Below are 19,066 nucleotides of genomic sequence, written 5' to 3'. Positions count from 1 at the left end.
TTACCATCTGGAATTTCAAAAACAGAACTGTGGGAGTTTGAGCTGCAGAAGCCAGAGTCTCTTTAAGGAGAGATTCTGGATTCTGCAAAGATTTGTATTTCAAAATAAGATACGCTGGCTTTTTAAACTGCAGCAACTAAAGTGATGTTGAGAAGACTCGCAGCATCCAAGGACAGCTTTCAACCAATGAAGACGAGAAGAAAAGACTTTGATCCTGTTTGTTTATTCATGATGTCAAACTTCAGTTTGTTCACACATCACATCAGTAAAGTCTGTTCAATGATTCTTGTTCCTGATGTCATCAACAGATTCACTTCATCCACACCATCAGTTTGTTTGACCACAATCTAAACTATGTCAAAAAATCTCCTCATTGATTTCATCATGATCATTGAAGGTTTAAAATACCTCAGAGGACATTTTTACATTCATTTAGATATGAACAAAAGTTGATCTAGCAAAGAACAAAGTATTGTGGACAAAATATCTACATTAAAAGCAAGATCTGGTTCTTTCTCTCGTTTGACAAATACATCATTATTAAAAACCACAAACCATTTACAGCCTAGAAAAACGAACAAAGGTCATCATGAGCAGTGAAAGCCTCCATGGCTAAACAGACACAGGAAGGAGCGTCACTTAAAGGAACTCATTTACAGAACACATGAGAAGACGTCAAAGTACCGCCCATCAAGTTTGATTGACAGGTGACAAAAATGTGCCAACAATCAGCTCTCAGCAACAAACATGAATAAAAATCAAGCTGAAGAATGAAAACACAGAAGTTAACCCGCTGTCCCTTAAATGACTTCTGTCTATTTCACTTTACACAACTCAACAGTGGATCCATAATAATAAAGCCAAAGTCCAGCATAGAGAGGCTGAGTGAATGTGGTCTGGACTCTGTGGAGGAGAGTCATGGTTTCAGAGATGCTGTAGAAGGACAGAATACCTGCTCTGTGATCCAGGTACACTCCTACTCTGGAGGACAGAGGACCTGAGACAGGAGTTTGGACATTGTTGTACCAAAAGTTATAACTGTTGTTGTCACAATCTAACGCCCAAGATTTGTCATTGTATCCAAATCCACATTCATTCCCTGCTCTGCTGATATTCTTGTATGCGACTGCTACATGAACTCCTTCTCCTCTCCACTTCACCTCCCAGTAACAACGTCCAGTCAGACTCTCTCTACTCAGGACCTGGCTATAATAAGTGAATCTGTCTGGGTGACTAGAATAAGACTGTTCTTCACTCATTAATGTTGCTTTTCTGTTCCCATCAGATAATTACAGCCATGTGTGTGTTGTGTTTGGATCCAGTGTGATGTCACATGAGTACTGTAAGAACTCAGCTCTGGTCTTGGGCTCTGGTTGTGACAGTAAAACATCCACTTCAGTCACTGTCTGTGAGATGTTTGTCCATGTCTCCCTCAGAACGTCCTGTAGTTTATCTCTGACCTCTGACACAGCCGCTGTCACAGCCTCAAAGTACCTCAGAGGACGGATCTTGATGCTGGATGAGTCTGTAGATTCACTGAGTGGTGACAGTGAGGGGTAGTCGTGTAGAAACTGGTTGTGATCCTCTGTGAGTGACAGCTCCTCCAGGTCAGCGTCTCTCCTCTTCAGCTCAGTGATCTCCTGCTCCAGCTTCTCCTGAAGCTCTCTGACTCGACTCACTTCAGCTTCCTGCTGGGATCTGACCTGCTGCTTCACATCAGAGCGTCTTTCCTCCATGAGACGGATCAGCTGAGTGAAGATCTTCTCACTGTCCTCCATGGCTTTATCAGCAGAGCGATTGACAGCCTCCACCTGCTGTTGAAGCAGCTTCACATCTTTCTCTCTGTCCTGGATTCTCTGCTGGATGTTTTGTCGACTCACCCCGAGCTCTCTCTGCCTCTCGGTCCTTTCTGCTGCAGCTGTGACTGTGTCGTGGCCTTTATGTTTGTCCACAGAGCAGAGATAACAGATAGACTGCTGATCAGTACGACAGAACATCTTCATCACCTCATCGTGACGAGAGCAGACGTTCTCCTGGAGCTTCTTGGAGGGCTCCACCAGCTTGTGTTTCTTTAATGGATCCAGTTCAGAATGAAGTTGAAGGTGTTTCTCACAGTAAGAAGCCAGACACTGCAGACAGGACTTGCAGGCTTTCAGTTTTCTCCCAGTGCAGACATCACAGGCCACATCTTCAGGTCCAGCATAGCAGTGATCAGCAGGAGCAGCTTGGAGTCCAGTCTTCTTCAGCTCCTCCACTAAAACCGCTAACATGGTGTTTTTCAGCAGGACAGGCCTCGGTGTGAAGGTCTGCCTACACTGAGGGCAGCTGTAGACTCTCTTCTCATCCTCTTTATCCCAGTGGGTTTGAATACAGTTCATGCAGTAGCTGTGTCCACAGGGAACAGTCACCGGATCCTTCAGTAGATCCAGACAGATGGAACAAGAGAAGGTTTCCCGGTCCAGCTGAACTCCTTTCTGCGCCATTTCATCTCTCAGTGACAACGCCTGTCTCAGTTTCTGACCTTCAGAACTGAAACTAGTTTGAGCTCTGATCTACACAGCATGTGTTTGTGCAGTGAGTGTCAGCTCTGGTTGGTTACACCCATCTTCAAACTGTTGATCTGAAGGGGAGGGAACAAGGAAGTGACTGAGTCAGAGTGGAGCTGGCTGTGTTTGAGAGCAGGAAGAAGAGGGAGGGGTTATCAAGCTCTGCTTCATGTTACGTTGCACAGTTTCTCCACATGAAAACAAACACTGTCTGTTTGTTTTCAGCAAGCTAGCAAACTCTATATAACATTTCAAAAACTGTTCTCACAATGTTCTTTACAGATAAATCCAAAGGCCAATAAGTGAATAAAAGACAGAACTGTGACGAGAACAAAAAGTCTACAAACAACAATAGAGACATAAATTCAAGAAAGAGTTTAAGGAAACAGTTGAGTATGGTTTTAAAATGTTCCATCTCTATTTAATATTTGTAAGAGGTACAAACACTTTGAATTAAAGGGTTAATACAACACTATTAGTGTGCAGTTGTAATCAGATGATGCATGTGAAAAAGAATACATTTGTCCACCACTTTAACTCCTCCTGTGCAAGTCCGTGGAGGCTCCTGCATATAAACAGATAATGTACAGACAATATAGTAAATCAAATAGGAACAATAACAAATGTTGAAGGATGCAGTAAATTCATTAACACTTCTAAAATATGTTTAAAACCATTTGTTTGTTTTTAAAATACGTCTAATTTGGCAAAACTCACTAAATCACTGTCCAACTAGTGATGCATCGTATCAATAATCCACTTATTGAAAAAGAGAGAGCATACAATATTAGTGATGTAAATAAAGCCAGTACAACAAAGGGAGCTTTATGAGAGCACCAGCTGTCAAACACTGAGAATCCACTGGGAGGCGACAGAGTTCACTTCACCAACATGAGGGGATTGATTGAAGTTCTTGACAAACGATTAATTCACAATCACAGGTTTCTTCCTCCTTCTTTCCTGGTCGCTTCCACTTCTTCTTTCTTTACTGCATTCAAGTCATTTCAGTAAAACTGTTGTTCACATTTATTTGCTCCTAATCTAACACACACGCAACATTTCAGTCGCCATCATTGTTGTTGGAGTACACGTAGGAGCAAGAATAAGGTCAACACAGAGGCAGAGAAACTGAACGAGTTTTTACGCGCTACCTGAAGGCCACTCCGTCGACTAGCAGCAGAAGTATAAATCAGGTGTTAACCATGTGGAGCGCATTACACACAGCACGTCTCTGCTGCTGAGAAACATCATGTTTATAAGCCAAAGTAAATCTTAGTCCAGTATTAAGGAAGCGTTGCAGGCAATCTTTGCCAACTCCTGCGACCGCCACCAGGAATATTTAACAGACCGAGGGCATCTGTTTGTGTGTGATCTGATCCGCTCATAGACAAGTTATATTTATATCATATCAGTTTCATGTGAGTTTTAAATCTTTGTGGTATTTTGGAGTTTATGTGAGTTGCTTTTGGTGGACAGATATACTTTTCTCTTGCTCTTTCATTGTATTTATCAGAGCTTAAGATGCTTCTTTAGACCACACAGGGTGTTTTTATGATGCAGACTCGGCTGCTCTGTTTACTGTCTGACATTATTTCAGCCTTTGTTGATGATGCTGATTATTGTGATCGTTATTTTTTACAAGAAAAACTGCTACGACTCACATCTTTACAATATTTAAGCAGTGATTACTTGTCCTCGGGTGTTTGTTTGTACGAGGCCACTTTTTGACAGCTATTTAAATAACTTTTATAAATAATTGCAAAAACATTTTCTAGTCGGTTCATGTTTTATCCACGAGGAACACGACGACGATGAGCCTCCAAAGCCCAGTCCGTGTTTCATCTGTATAGTTTTACACGACATCGTTGCACTATTCCTGCAAATTGTGTTGTCCCACTGAGATTTCAGAAAGCTACAAGTTTTATAAATATCATCATTGTTATTCTTACAGATGAGATTCCAACTCATTCTGAGAAACATTTTCTCACAGTCTGGAGGTGGACGACCTAAAGCACACATATTCCAGACACTGACCAAAGCCATTGCCCCCACCCGCACGGAGAACAGGTCGTAGAAGTAGATGAACGTTCTGATCAGGCTCAAAATTAGCGTGCAGAGACTCTTGCTAAACAAAGGAGAGGTGGGGGCGAAACAGGCGTCTCTTACATGACGCCTCCTCGTCAACTGTTGTGGCAAAAACGTTCCACAAACTCTCTTATCTGCAACTTAATTTCAATCTCCAATAGATAATAAAACATGGTTGAAAAACTCTTAAAACTAGGTTAGAAAACTTGGTTAAAAAATATAATCAAAGTCTTCAAAAACTCGGACAAGCAAACACTAGAGACTGGCAGAATCTGATGCAAAAAGAGTTTATTCCCGTATAAATACAACCAAATAAACCCGAGTCCATCCGGATAAGACTGCCCACGGGTCAGCCGCTCGGGTCTTATATACTCTAAGCCCCTCCCTCGCTGGGCTTCAGCTTGCCCCAACACCTGTTGGAGCCCCCCCCCTCGCTCTGGCTCTCTTCCCTCAGTCGGTTTCCTCTCAGTTTTTGCCTGACCCATTTCCAACTTTTCTGCAGGCCTCTTCTTCACTCCGGCCAATTAGGCACGTTCATGCACTGTACAACAGAAAAGGAGGGGCTGGGGGGGGACACCTGTTCTTCTTGGCCAGCTGCCAACCCTGCACCTGGCTTTCATACTGAGCCCAGCGAGTTTAGCTTCAGCTTAGGATTCTATTTTAGAGTTTTAACACTTTAGATTATAAAAACTTATTATAAAACATTAGAATATAAAACCTGAACTATAAAACATTTGACTGTTAAACCTCAACTATAAAAAACTTGACTGTACAACTTTAACTTTAAGGCTTTAGACTATAGAAAAGTTAACTTTTAGACATTTTAACTATAAAACCTTTAACTTTAAGGCATTAAAACATTTAATTTATAAAACTTTTGATTATATAACTTCAACTCTAAAACATTTGATTATAAAGCTTCAAAATGTTTTCCAACACAACCAACTGTTCTCCCTCAACAACCAAGTAGCCCGACTATCAGAAAAGAATCATGAGTTTTAGTGTGTTTTTCCATCTAGTAGTTGTCCATACTTTCATCAAAGACACCAAAAAGATGGCACAGAAACTGAAGGAAGCAGGAACATATCAGGTGGGCAGCAGTAAGACAGTCTGACCCTGTTCACCTTTGGTATCAACATGTGGTTTTCGTGATCAGATCACAAGTGGACAGCCTTCAGTACAGGTGTAAACACACCCAGGACGGATTGAGGACGCATTGAGATCCAACCACTCACATACGGAGGTGGTCTGGGACGCATTTGTCCACATTTGTCTGCAAGTGTGTACGCACACGTGTTTCAACTATTATTATGACAACAACAATAAGGATGTTTTTATGTACCAGACTCAGCGTATAGGTTCCTAATGGAGGACGTGCAGTTGCTGACAGATGAATAAAATCTTATTATATCTGCTTACAACTCCATCATGTTCTGTTGTAAACCATTTATTAAAGGTCTTTCCTTTTTGTTCATGTGTCGTGTCACCAAACCCACTTGTTTCACTTTTTCCTGATTTTACGACAATAGATATTTTTATTTGTACACTGTCTCATAATGTTTAGTGCTCTCTCTTTTATTTTGAAAGTATTATATGAACAGAGTTTGATGCCTTGCTCGTTAAAACACTCACTGAGTTTGTGTTCATCTTAAGAAAAGCAGTTTTAAAGAATCTAACAATAACTTACCCACCAGTGATTCATCTATGGAGGAGTGGAATTGATTGAAATACCTTCACATGTAGTTTTATAGTTTAAACTTTTGTTCTAATTTTCACTGCATGATGAAAAAGACAGTGAAACTCAGACTGCTCCTTTCAAAGATAACTCCTCCTTCTGGGGTGGATCACAGACTGATAACCCCTCCCTGTTGGTGCCTCAGTGTGTGCACACATTTACTTGCTCCCTCCCCCACAAAGAAATGGCAAATCACGACACACACTCAGTCGATCCGACTGCAGAGCACCACCCCCTCAAAAACCCAGTCACCACCCAAGAAATACAACTGCACTTGAAAAAAATGAAAAACAAAGCACCGGGAGAAGACAATGTTGACACCATACTCATAAAACAAGCACCGCTCACCTACCTTCAGCACCTTGGACAGCTCTTCTCCGCCTGCCTCAGCACTGGTCACTTCCCCTCACCATGGAAAGCTGCAGTCATCACCATGATCCATTAACCAGGAAAAGACCCTCACAACGCCACAAGCTACCGTCCCATAAGCCTTCTCAGCCACATAGGAAAACTGTTTGACAGAATACTCACCACACGCCTCACCACCCACATAGAATCAATGGGCCTCCTAGGAATTCACCAAGCCGGCTTCAGGCAAGGAAGAACCACCACAGACAACATCCTCCGATTATCAGAAGACATCCACAGAAACTTTAACAAAAAAGAAATAACCCTGGCAATATTCTTCGACATAGAAAAAGCATTTGACAAAGTATGGCATAACGGACTCATATACAGACTACTGGACACCAACCTCAAACTCCCAAAACCCACCCAATCCATCATCTCAAGCTTCCTCAATAACCGACAAATCAAAGTAAAAGTTGCCTCCACCATCTCAACACCTTTCAGCCCCCAAGCAGGAGTTCCCCAAGGTGCAGTTTTAAGTCCACTTCTCTTCCTTCTGTACATCTCTGACATCTACTACCCCCCAGCCACCATAGCTAACGTCTCACAGTTCGCCGACGATCTCTGTTACTGGTCAAGCTCCAAAACTCCACAATTAGCAGCCAAAAAACTCTGCATATGCATAAATGAAATAGAAAACTGGTCAAACATGTGACGAATCAAATTCAACCCTGCCGAAACACAATGCCTCCTGTTCACCAAAAACCAACACCTGCAGCCCAACAACAACATCAACTTAACACTATACAACCAGAAAATCAACATTGGCAAAGAAGCAGCATTCTTGGAGTAACATTTCAAAGCAACATGACCTGGGGTCCGTTTCACAAAGCAGGTTTATTGAAAACTCTGAGTCTGTTAACCCTGAAATGAGGGAAACTCTGAGTTTTCCGTTTCACAAAAGGAGGTAACTCAAACCAGAGAAAGAGGGGTAACTCTAGCCTGTTTCACAGAGAGAGGTAACTTAAGCTCTCGGTCAGTTACCGTAGTAACAGACTCTATGAACCAAACCTGGTCGGGAGCAGGTTTTCTTCAGGAAACTCCGAGTTTCGCTCCGTCTCCTCCCTCTAGAATACAAAAAACCCTCATTCGACTTCCTCATTTATTCAGCCCGTCTCACGCGTGTTTGAGCGGTTACAAATTTTAAAAAAAAGAAATGTTGCGTCTCTGTGCTGCTCTGACCCCTTTGAAAAAGTTTTTCATAATTATGATAAAAAAAATCAAAAGACAAATCTGTGTCAAAGTCATAACTTTTAGATTTTTCCACCACTACTGCCGAGAGCACTCAAATAAGATGTTTAATAAGTTATTGGATTTGTTTTTAAACTAACACAATTCAGTTTAATCAACATGAATTATAATGTATGTGAAGTCAGCATCATGTTAGGGATAAAGCTAATGCACATTAAAACAGCCACTGAATGATATTTAATCTGTTTATTTAAAATATGATTGAAGTGAGGTTCAGCCATGAGCCTGTTCTGCCTGAGCCGCACCTTTGAATGATGTTCTGGTATTTTATTTTTAACTGCTTCCATGTATGTTTTTCTCTGGATTGCTCCTAAATTAATATAAATTTTAGCTTCCGGTCGTGATTAAGTATTAAATAAATAGACCAGTTCAAACTTGCAAATTTACTTGAGCAGCAGTTTCTTCCCTCGCCGCTTCTCTCTCTTTTGCAGCTGCAGCCGTGTTACTTTATTTTTCTAAAAACATGCTCGTATTCGCTGAACGTCCGCATGAGGATTTTGAGCTCCACTGGTGTGACGTAGGAGGACCTCTTTTTGTGTACCGTTGCCATGGTGAATCGTGGTATCGGGGCTCCATTAATGCTGGCTTTTGATAGTCAGCGTGCAAGCACTTAACTCTGGCTGAAGCCACTCAGAGTTGATTGAACTAACTCAGATCAGCTGTTCTGGAACCGAAAACTCTGAGTTTCCTATCTCAGAGTAGATCGACTCAGAGTTCAGGGTTAGACTCAGAGTTTGTTGAACCTGCTTTGTGAAACGGACCCCTGGACAAAACACATAAACAACCTGGAACAAAAGGCAAATAACAGACTCAACCACCTCAAAGTTCAAGTGCTGTAATGCCTCTCCTCTTTACACCTCAGGATTACACGAGTTTGCAACCAAGTCTTTTGTCCTCTGAAGGGTTTGGTAATCACTCAGCCATTACTGTGGTTCATGTAAAACTGTTTGCTTTACAATCATCAATAACAGCTGTGATCTGTTTTCTTCACAGCTTTAAAAGACCAATTAACTAAGTGGACTAAAGACTGGGGATGTGAGTGAACATGAAAACACAGTTTATGCAACAGGAGATTGTGCTGCTGTTGTTTTTAGCTTCTTCATTTGAAGACTTACCAGGTTAAAAAAAACAGCTGAGTACAATAAATGTGAGATTACACAGGATAATATGTTACTGGACTATTTAGAGACACAAGTAACATGAATTAAAGTTCATCTTTTTTCACAAAGCTTTTAAAAATGTACCTTTTCTATCTGAACGTTTAAAATGATACAACTTCAAACATACAAGAAATATTTACGATTGAATAGAAGTGTATGAAAATACTTTGTAAGATGTATTTCTTAGAATTTGTTCGGACTTTCAAAATAAAATCACATTTCATTCTTTCACTTGGAACAATTTAGCAATCAAGTGCATTTAAAAAAGTAGCATTAGATAAACAAGTTTAACCCGAGTATGTTCAATTGTATATTTAATGGTGTCTAAGCCAAGTAGCTTTCATTGTGTTTCATTATATCTTTAGTAGCACAAATTATATTCTAATTAGTATAATATTTACATTGTTAGTACATCATAGATATCTAACATTTAGTACATTCACTTTCCTTTAAGTCTACTTCACTGTACTTTTTTCTACTTGTGTTTAATTGCAGTTTGTAAGATCCAAACAACAATTTATCTTTATCATTACTTTCTCAGATCTTTGAGACCCAGTAACATTCAACTCATTTATCTAATCTGAGTTTAGTTTTATAGACATTAAAAAGTGTTTTTCTTTAATCAAGAAATTTCTCCTTTTCAACATTACATTTAAACACATCATGGCATTGTTTTAATAACCTTTGCCCAATACTGATTATTCAGAGTTAAACTAGTCATAATGTAACTGAGCCACAGTTACATTAGAACCAACAGCAACACTATTATTAAGGATTTATAATACTGTTTGATAAATTGTTCATAACAATATCATTTAGTTGTTTTTATTTATGTACATTTGCAGCCCTTCCAGAGAAAATCACACACAGGAAGTACACCTCCACCTGAGACCAACCTGTCTCATTATAACATAAAATGCACATACAATATAAAATACATATTAAAACAAACACTGTGTCTGTTTGGTAACAGCAGGCTCCACCATCTCCTGCTAAAATGCATCACCATTATGACCCCTCCCTGATGGCTCGCTTCATTCACTCCAATCCACCAATCCTCTTCCTTGGTCCCTCCCCCTCATTGATATGCATGTGTTGAGTTGGGTATAACCAACAAGAGCTGATGAGCACTCTGCACTGAAGATCAGCGGATCAACAGGAACTGAAGACAAACAGTTGTGTTGGAGCAGAGAGAGTGAACCTCAACTTTCAGAAGGACACATGGCGCAGAAAGGAGTTCAGCTGGACCGGGAAACCTTCTCTTGTTCCATCTGTCTGGATCTACTGAAGGATCCGGTGACTGTTCCCTGTGGACACAGCTACTGCATGAACTGTATCAAACGCTTCTGGGATGGAAAGAAGAAGAAGAACGTTTACAGCTGCCCTCAGTGTAGGCAGACCTTCACACCGAGGCCTGTCCTGCTGAAAAACACCATGTTAGCAGATTTAGTGGAGGAGCTGAAGAAGACTGGACTCCAAGCTGCTCCTGCTGATCACTGCTATGCTGGACCTGAAGATGTGGCCTGTGATGTCTGCACTGGGAGAAAACTGAAAGCCTGCAAGTCCTGTCTGCAGTGTCTGATCTCTTACTGTGAGAAACACCTGCACCCTCATTATGATTCCCCTGCCTTTAAGAAGCACAAGCTGGTGGAGCCCTCCAAGAAGCTCCAGGAGAACATCTGCTCTCGTCACGATGAGGTGATGAAGATGTTCTGTCGTACTGATCAGCAGTCTATCTGTTATCTCTGCTCTGTGGACGAACATAAAGGCCACGACACAGTCTCAGCTGCAGCAGAAAGGACTGAGAGGCAGAGAGAGCTCGGGGTGAGTCGACAAAACATCCAGCAGAGAATCCAGGACAGAGAGAAAGATGTGACAGCGGCTGTGTCAGAGGTCACAGATAAACTACAGGACGTTCTGGGTGAGAAAAGGACAAACATCTCACGGACAGTGACTGAAGTGAATGTTTTAAAGCTACAACCACAGCCCAAGACCAGAGCTGAGTTCTTACAGTATGCACGTGACATCACACTGGATCCAAACACAGCACACACACGGCTGTTATTATCTGTTGGGAACAGAAAAGCAACAGTAACGAGAAGGGAGAGAAATCACTCTTATTCTAGGGACCCAGTCAGATTGACTTCATGGTTTCAGGTCCTGAGCAAAGAGAGTCTGACTGGACGTTGTTACTGGGAGGTGATGTCGACAGATGTAGGTAATGTAACAGTTGCATACAAGAACAGTGAATCTAGATTTGGATTTAATGACTATTCCTGGACTTTAGAGTGTGACGTAACCACATTTTCATTAATGCACAACTCATACAAAACTGGAGTCTCAGGTCCTCTGTGCACCAGGCTAGGAGTGTACCTGGATCATAGTGCAGGTATCCTGTCCTTCTACAGCATCTCTGAAACCATGACTCTCCTCCACAGAGTCCAGACCACATTCACTCAGCCTCTCTATGCTGGACTTGGGTTATATTATGCTGAAACCAGTGCTAAGATCTGTAAACTAACGTAAAATCATTTAAAGGACTTCGGGTTCAATTCAAGCGTCGCTTCTTCCTGGGTCTATTCATCCTTTGAGGCTTTCAATGCTCATTGACATTTTTAAGGACCGATTTTTTTGGAATATTTTTAATGATGTCTTTTCTGTTGTTGTTTCTCTTTGGCTGCATGGCTCTTAAGACACAAGCACCTGCTTTTATAGTAGATATGTTGTTCTCACTTCTGTGAACATTTGTAAGGAGATCTATCATTACAATAAAATGTATTTGTTTGGCAGAAAAATGTTGTTTACAGATATCTGATGCAAAGTTCAGCTAACAATCGGCTCTAGATCAAAAATTCTACTTGAGACAAATTCCCTTGACACTGTGTCAAAAAAGCTGTTCAGAGATTAGATTTCCTGGTTTCCTTGAATGCATCACAAATGATCGATCCAACCTCCGTTCAACAAATGTCTCATTTTAAAGTAGTTTGCTTCTCCTCGAGGACAGACCCGACAAAGCTTCATTTTGACTAATCTGCATCATGATGTTGTTATTTCAGCAAACTTAAGAGCCGTTAATTAAAGTCAATCACAAGAAAATCTTTTACGGGTTCATACCGCTGAAGTAAGCCAGAGAGCAGCCTCTGTGTAACTGACTATTCACAGTCAAATTGGGACTCACCACAAACAGATGAACGGCCGCTCCTCCAGGGGATGTAATTCCAAGAAAGGACAGCTTTTATTTTGCTGACGTAGCCTATCTGGAGGGGAGAATATTACTTCACTTTTGATCTGAACACATTGGCTGCTTCCCAAGTCTCTTAAATTGCATCCATGTTCCCTTCACTTGCGTCGTTCACTTGCGTCTTAGTCCCTCCCACCAGAGATGCATGGAGAGACGCGAGGAAACCAAGAGAGGAGAGAGGAAACGAGGGAATGTTTTTTAAGAGACATGAGACGTCCTTCGATGAAGCGTCACGTGCTGCGACGTCCGTTTGTAATGATCGCGTCTGTTACAGCCCTAACGTAAACAAAAGCAAAGACTCGAACACAACAAGGCCAGTAACATATTAAAGGACGCCGACTCAGCACAGTCAATAACAAAGGAGTATTTATTTGATCCAAACAAAACGAGGGAAAACCACAAAAGACTGCGCGGCCAGCGCCACCTCCCCCCTCCGGCACCACACCTGCAAATAAGAGAGAGAGAGAGAGAGCCGCCCCGCTGCTGTCTCCTTTTAACCTGCTCAGGTGATGCCAGCACCTGAGCTCAGGCAGAGCAGGGCGGAGACACACACACACACACCCACACACAGGGTACTGCTATTTGGCCACACGTAACACCCCCACCCTGAGCTTGTGAATACCGTGGAGGCGAACCTGAGGAAAACAAAAAGAGAAAAAAAAAACACATTCACAAGCCTAACAGCGCGACAACGTGTCGGCCAGAACATTGTCCCGCCCCTTAATATGCCTGATCTCCACGTTAAATGACTGCAAGAAAAGGGCCCAGTGCCACCTCCCCCCTCCGGCACCACATCCTCACGCTGAGATGGAGACAGATGCGAAACACAACCATTAAGGTTAGCCAACATTTCAGAGTTCTTTAAACGCCCATGAACAACAGCGCTGGACAAGATCACCTCAACATCACAATCCGAACCCGGAGACTCCGGCAGATCAGCACTGGACAGCGCCACAGCGGCCCCAGCCTGATCGATAACTTCAGCACCGGACAGCGCCACAACGGATTTCGTCACAACAGAGGATGGTGAAACAGACTCTCTCTGCAGGTAAGGCTTCAACATGTTAATATGACAAAGCCTATTCCGCCGTCTGCGGTCCGGGGTCGCGACCACATAGTCGCGTTCACTGACCCTCTCCTTCATAAAGTAACTGGGAGACCCACCCCCACCATCGTCGCCGGAACCCACAGCCCCTAAAATAGAAACCAGCGTAGGATCACCCTGCTGCTCAACAATAAGCTGTTCACGTGACATGTGAAGTTTACTTTCTGACTCCTCTACTGGAGAAAGGAGAGACGGAGGCGGAGGAGAGACCGGGCCTGGGGATGAAAAGGCAGGCCGAACAGCTGAATCGCCGTCAGCCATAAAACTATCACCCAACTCCACTTCCCCATCACCAGACCCCGACAGCGATTGACGTTGCTTCTCTGCCATAGCGCGGGTAATAGCGCAGACAGAAAACACCCCTGGAAACTTTTCCACTAACTCATCCGGACATCCAGACCGAGGCACAGCTGGCACACTTCAGGATTAAGCAAAACCTTTCCACCCGCCAAATCGTTCCCCAGGATGAAAGACACCCCCCCCCCACAGGAAACTCATCACTGACCCCGACAACAACAGGCCCCGTAATTAACTCTGAGTCCAGGTAAACGGTGTGCAATGGAACCCCCACAAACTGCATGCCAAACCCACGAACTAGCGCAGCTGACTCAGTTGAAGATGTCTTAGACAGAGGCAACACTCCCTTCAGAATGGCAGACTGAGAAGCTGCACTGTCCCTCAAAATAACAACAGGAACTCTCGGCCCACCAGCAGTCAGCGAGACCGACCCCTTCATAATGAAAGGCAAAAAAACGTCATCAGGTTTCCCCGGAAGAGACCGCTCAGAAGGGGAACTGAAACCGCTGTGAGACTGACCCAGTGAGCGTTCAGTTTTTAACAAATTAACAGCTTTAGGAGACCTGTTTCTATTGTTCAAGGCAAAACAATAATCAACAGTGTTACCGCGTTTCTTACAAAAAAAAACAAACCCTGTCACTCCTCTTAGCCCACACTCTCTTGTCCCCCTGACTTCACGCCCCCATCCCCACTCGGCTGCTGAGGCACAGGGGGCCTGGGTGCAGAGAAACTGCGCCCCAGGGAGGACTGTGGTCTATCATAGCTGTCCCTATGCGTCAAAACGTATTCATCCGCAAACACTGCAGCTTCAGAAATTCTCTGTACCTTACGGTCATTGATGTGTGTCACAATCCGTTCAGGCAGGCAATTTTTAAAGTCTTCCACGAGCACCAAATCACGTAAGTTATCAAAATCAGAAATCTGCAGAGAACGACACCAGCGATCAAACAACACTTCTTTCTCATGGCCAAATTCCACATATGTCTGGTCATCTGCCTTCTTAAGACGTCGGAACTTCTGGCGATATGCCTCGGGCACCAACTCATACGCCCTCAGCACAGCCGCTTTAATGTGCTCATAATCCAGGCTCAGATCAGATGGCAAAGACGCATAGGCATCCTGAGCTTTACCTGTGAACACACACTGCAAAAGTAAAGGCCACACCTGCTTGGGCCACTGCAAGGTATTAGCGACACGTTCAAACAAGGTGAAATATTTATCAACATCTCTTTCATTAAAAGACGGAACAAAACGGATACATTTATTGATGTCAAAACCACTAGAGGAGGAGGAAGACGAAGATGGAGAGGACTGCCGCAGCTCCAGCTCTTTCAGACGAACCTGCGTCTTCGTTTCCTCCTCCATCTTCCGTACCTCTATATCATTACTCAACTCCTTCTCTTTCAAATCTAGACGGCGCATCTCAATCTCTAACTCCTTGAGACGGACCGCTTCACCCACATCTGAACATGCACCTGCACCCTTCACAGTCGCTTCACTCAGCAGAAGACCCTTCTCAGATAACACAGGCCACAGTTCAGTTTTAATAGATTGCTTCTTCATCTGCCTAGACACAGGGATCTCAAGGAAACTGGCCAGAGAAATTAAATGCTCCTTAGTGCATGAATGAAACTCCTCTAGTGTCGGATGAGCGACAAATTCCGCAGCACTAAACTCCATGACGCGGAGAAAAAAAACCACCGGCCAGACAGAAAGGAAAAAACAACAGCACCAAAAAAAACACGGTGCACGAGTGCGCTGTTTAACAAAACACCAAAACATAGGTTGTAAACACACAACAAACCAAAGTACCATGAACAACAGTGCCGACACACACGTCACAACGACACAGCTTGCACAATAATCACAACAAACAAGCCAAACACGTGTCAGTGACAACAAAGGCACACCACAAAGTCACCCCGGTACGGCTTGTACAACCTGTAAAACAAACGGCACTCACGGTTGGAGTCCGCAAAAGAGAAGACCCAACATCCCGGACGAGCCCCCAAATATGTTACGGCCCTAACGTAAACAAAAGCAAAGACTCGAACACAACAAGGCCAGTAACATATTAAAGGACGCCGACTCAGCACAGTCAATAACAAAGGAGTATTTATTTGATGCAAACAAAACGAACGAAGCCAAACACAACCAAACCCCGATAATTAAGCAACCCAGAACCAAAACAAAAGAGGCAGGAGTTCCTGGCCGAAATGAACAAAAGGAGAGAAGAGACCCCAGACCTGCCTGCCACGACCGTCGCATCCGGGGTTCCTCCCGACTAAACTACCTAACCCAAAACTAATCTATAAAGAGAAAACAATAAGGACACGAAAACAGGACTACCAGGAACTCAAACCCAAATGAAAATAACAAAGCCCGGACGCTCTAACAGGCCGGGGAACTGAAATCAAATGCAAATCAGGGAAAACCACAAAAGACTGCGCGGCCAGCGCCACCTCCCCCCTCCGGCACCACACCTGCAAATGAGAGAGAGAGAGAGAGAGAGAGAGAGAGAGAGAGAGAGTCGCCCTGCTGCTGTCTCCTTTTAACCTGCTCAGGTGATTGCCAGCACCAGGGCATTGCAGGCAGAGCAGGGCGGAGACACACACACACACAGGGTACTGCTATTTTGCAGGCAGAGCAGGGCGGAGACACACACACACACAGGGTACTGCTATTTGGCCACACGTAACAGCGTCATCTGATCACCGCTGGATCAGCTGTCAGTCTGCTTTAACAGCTGTTTGTGTGTGCACACATGTGCACTGTATTAATTCTAATAAAACACACAGTAACAGTGCTTTCTCTCTGTAACCTGTTACCTGTGTAACAAACACCTGCACATGAAGAACAGGCTGCAGTCTGTGTTCCTGCTGCAGAGCCAGACGGACATTTCCTACAGCACTGTGTCTTTATATTATTTGTTCATTATTTACATTTTCGATCACTGATCATCTGATCTGAATTAATTATTTAATAAGCCCAAATACTGTCTGTTCATGAACTATGAACATTATTGATTAGGCTAAAGGTTTCAGGATAAATAGAAATCACGTCACGCTGATCAAACCGACCTGATGATCACTCTCACACGTAAAAAGTGTTACCTGCTGACAGAGAGACTCTCCTGCTCCCTCTGAATTCATTCATTCATCTGTAATAAAAGTTAGCAGGGGAATAACTGATCATGACGAGAGGTATTTCTTTAGATTAGAGTTAATAGAAATGAATCTGTTTTTGCTGCTTTTGATTTTTAGACAACTTATTTTTACTCAGATGTTGACCCAGAAAACAAATCAAATCTTCAGTTATTCACTGCATTTTATATATCTTACGACAAGTTATGATCAATATTTCGTTCTAAACGATCTCAGCTTGTCAGATACCAACTCATTATACCGGCGTTGTTTATAGTCGGTTTCAAGGCGCCCTGTAAAGTCTGTTTTAAGGTCCGCTTCTTACTCTCTTCGATATGAATCTCCGGTGATGTTGTGAAGTTTCACATGAGTCCCATCTGCTGCAGCGTCCAATCACTAACTGATCTGTAATAAGGGGGCGTGTCGGCCAGTAAAAGACTTCCGTAGAGGCTGCTCTCGTGTATCCTCGCTTATCGCTCCTCAGAACTCCCTCCTCTCTCCTCGCTCCTCCGAGCAGCGATAAGAGCTTTGAGACGGTCCTCAATATGGCGGCTCCGGGACTACTTCCGGTTCGGGCGAGGAGCGAGGAGCGAGGAGCTATCAAATAAGAGACTTGGGAAGCAGCCATGGTCACTTCTTGAGTTGCTAGTTGGACTGTAAACAGTGCAGCAAAAGGAAGTATTGGCTGGAAGTCTTAATCTAAATGCCAGATGTAAACCGGAAAGCCCGCAAGAATCACCATTACTTTCCCTCAGAGATTGTTAATTCTGTAATTAATAGCCCAGAGCAAAATTAATAAGTAGAGAATACTCAAGAACAGTCAAAAAACATTTTACTCTTTTGATTAAAAGGAGCATTCCTTTAGACTTATAGTCTAGGTTGGGAGGGTTACCTTAAAAATGTATTCCAATACAGTTAATTACCTGTTAAAAAGTCAGTAAATCATGAACTTAATCCAAGTATCACGATTGTAAAGTAACGTAACTGATTATAAAGACAAATAAAGACTGAAATAAAGACAAGAGAAAATGCATTTCAATGCTTTTGTAATGCGCGAATGTCCGTTTAAATTAATAGCGGTAATTATGCGCATTTAAATGTACTTTGTTAAGTATGCTGTTCACACTACTTCACACTCAAACTTCTAGTAAACTTCCACAAACTTCTTCCAGTCTGGGGCTTGTGTTTTTACCCACACCATCCCGGCTGAAGTTTCACCAGAGTCACAAACTATTCTTCAGTAGTAGAAGAAGAAGACGACAGGTTAGCTAACATTTTGATCCTGTGCAGCTAACGTTAGCAGTTGGTCTTACCTGTAAACGTTTCTTTAAATTAGACTTGGAGTCCGTGGATAATGACAGCATTATCACGAGGCATAACTTCCACTGTACTGCGATGTTGCTCGCTTTCTTTCTCCTTTGAAGACACAAAATGATGGCGAACGTTCCAACCGTTGAATATTCACTTGTTCACGACAGGCCATGGCAACCAGAGACTGAGGATGGCAACTCTGAGGAGCAGTGTTGTGAGACTTGTGTGTCGTGAAGTGACGTAACGTGCGCGCATGGTATCAGAGACGGTCAGACGGACGGTTTAGAAATGAAACACCAGATGTTAAAGAGCATCTTTGGTATTATCTCGTCTTCATTTTAAAATGTGTTTTAAAACTGCAATGCTGCTAGTAATCCCCATTTTTAATAAATGTATCTGTAATGTAATTAGACTATAACTTTTTTTTTCTAAGGAAAAGATATTTGACACTATTTTTTTTGGAGCTTGGGGGTCCCTGATAATACATATATATATATATGTGTGTGTGTGTGTGTGCTATGAGGGCACTGAAACACCCAGGGTTTTTATAGTACATCTAATAATTAGAATAAGGAAAATAAGCAATATATGAAGAAGAAAAGTTTTTATTTTGACAAAAATCCACCACAAATGGTTTCAACAGCTCTGAGTATTACGTTTGCTTTTAAAGTAAGTGGGTGGAGGAGGTTAGACTGTGTGTGTGTCTGTCGTGTGTGCTGTGTGTTTGTTGATGTTATTATTTGAAGTGTTTCTCTTTTTCATGTGATTCCTATTGTGTATGGAA

The 19,066-nt window shown here is 42.8% G+C and overlaps 1 protein-coding gene and 1 pseudogene across 1 annotated transcript; one reads left to right on the top strand and one right to left on the bottom strand.

Moving 5' to 3' along the window:
- Positions 1-216: 216 nt before the first annotated feature.
- Positions 217-2,498, bottom strand: LOC138612214 (tripartite motif-containing protein 16-like; annotated as a pseudogene).
- Positions 2,499-10,406: 7,908 nt separating this feature from the next.
- Positions 10,407-11,550, top strand: LOC138611599 (E3 ubiquitin/ISG15 ligase TRIM25-like). The gene is made up of 2 exons (XM_069684777.1): positions 10,407-11,106; positions 11,546-11,550. Exons 1-2 carry the CDS (start codon positions 10,407-10,409, stop codon positions 11,548-11,550), a joined length of 705 nt encoding a protein of 234 aa, XP_069540878.1.
- Positions 11,551-19,066: the final 7,516 nt, after the last annotated feature.

The sequence above is a fragment of the Semicossyphus pulcher genome, unplaced genomic scaffold, assembly GCF_022749685.1.
Source record: "Semicossyphus pulcher isolate SPU_LCO1_2020_fin unplaced genomic scaffold, fSemPul1.0.p SCAF_7, whole genome shotgun sequence".
Lineage (NCBI taxonomy): Eukaryota > Metazoa > Chordata > Actinopteri > Labriformes > Labridae > Semicossyphus > Semicossyphus pulcher.
This window is presented reverse-complemented; position numbering and strand designations above follow the sequence as displayed.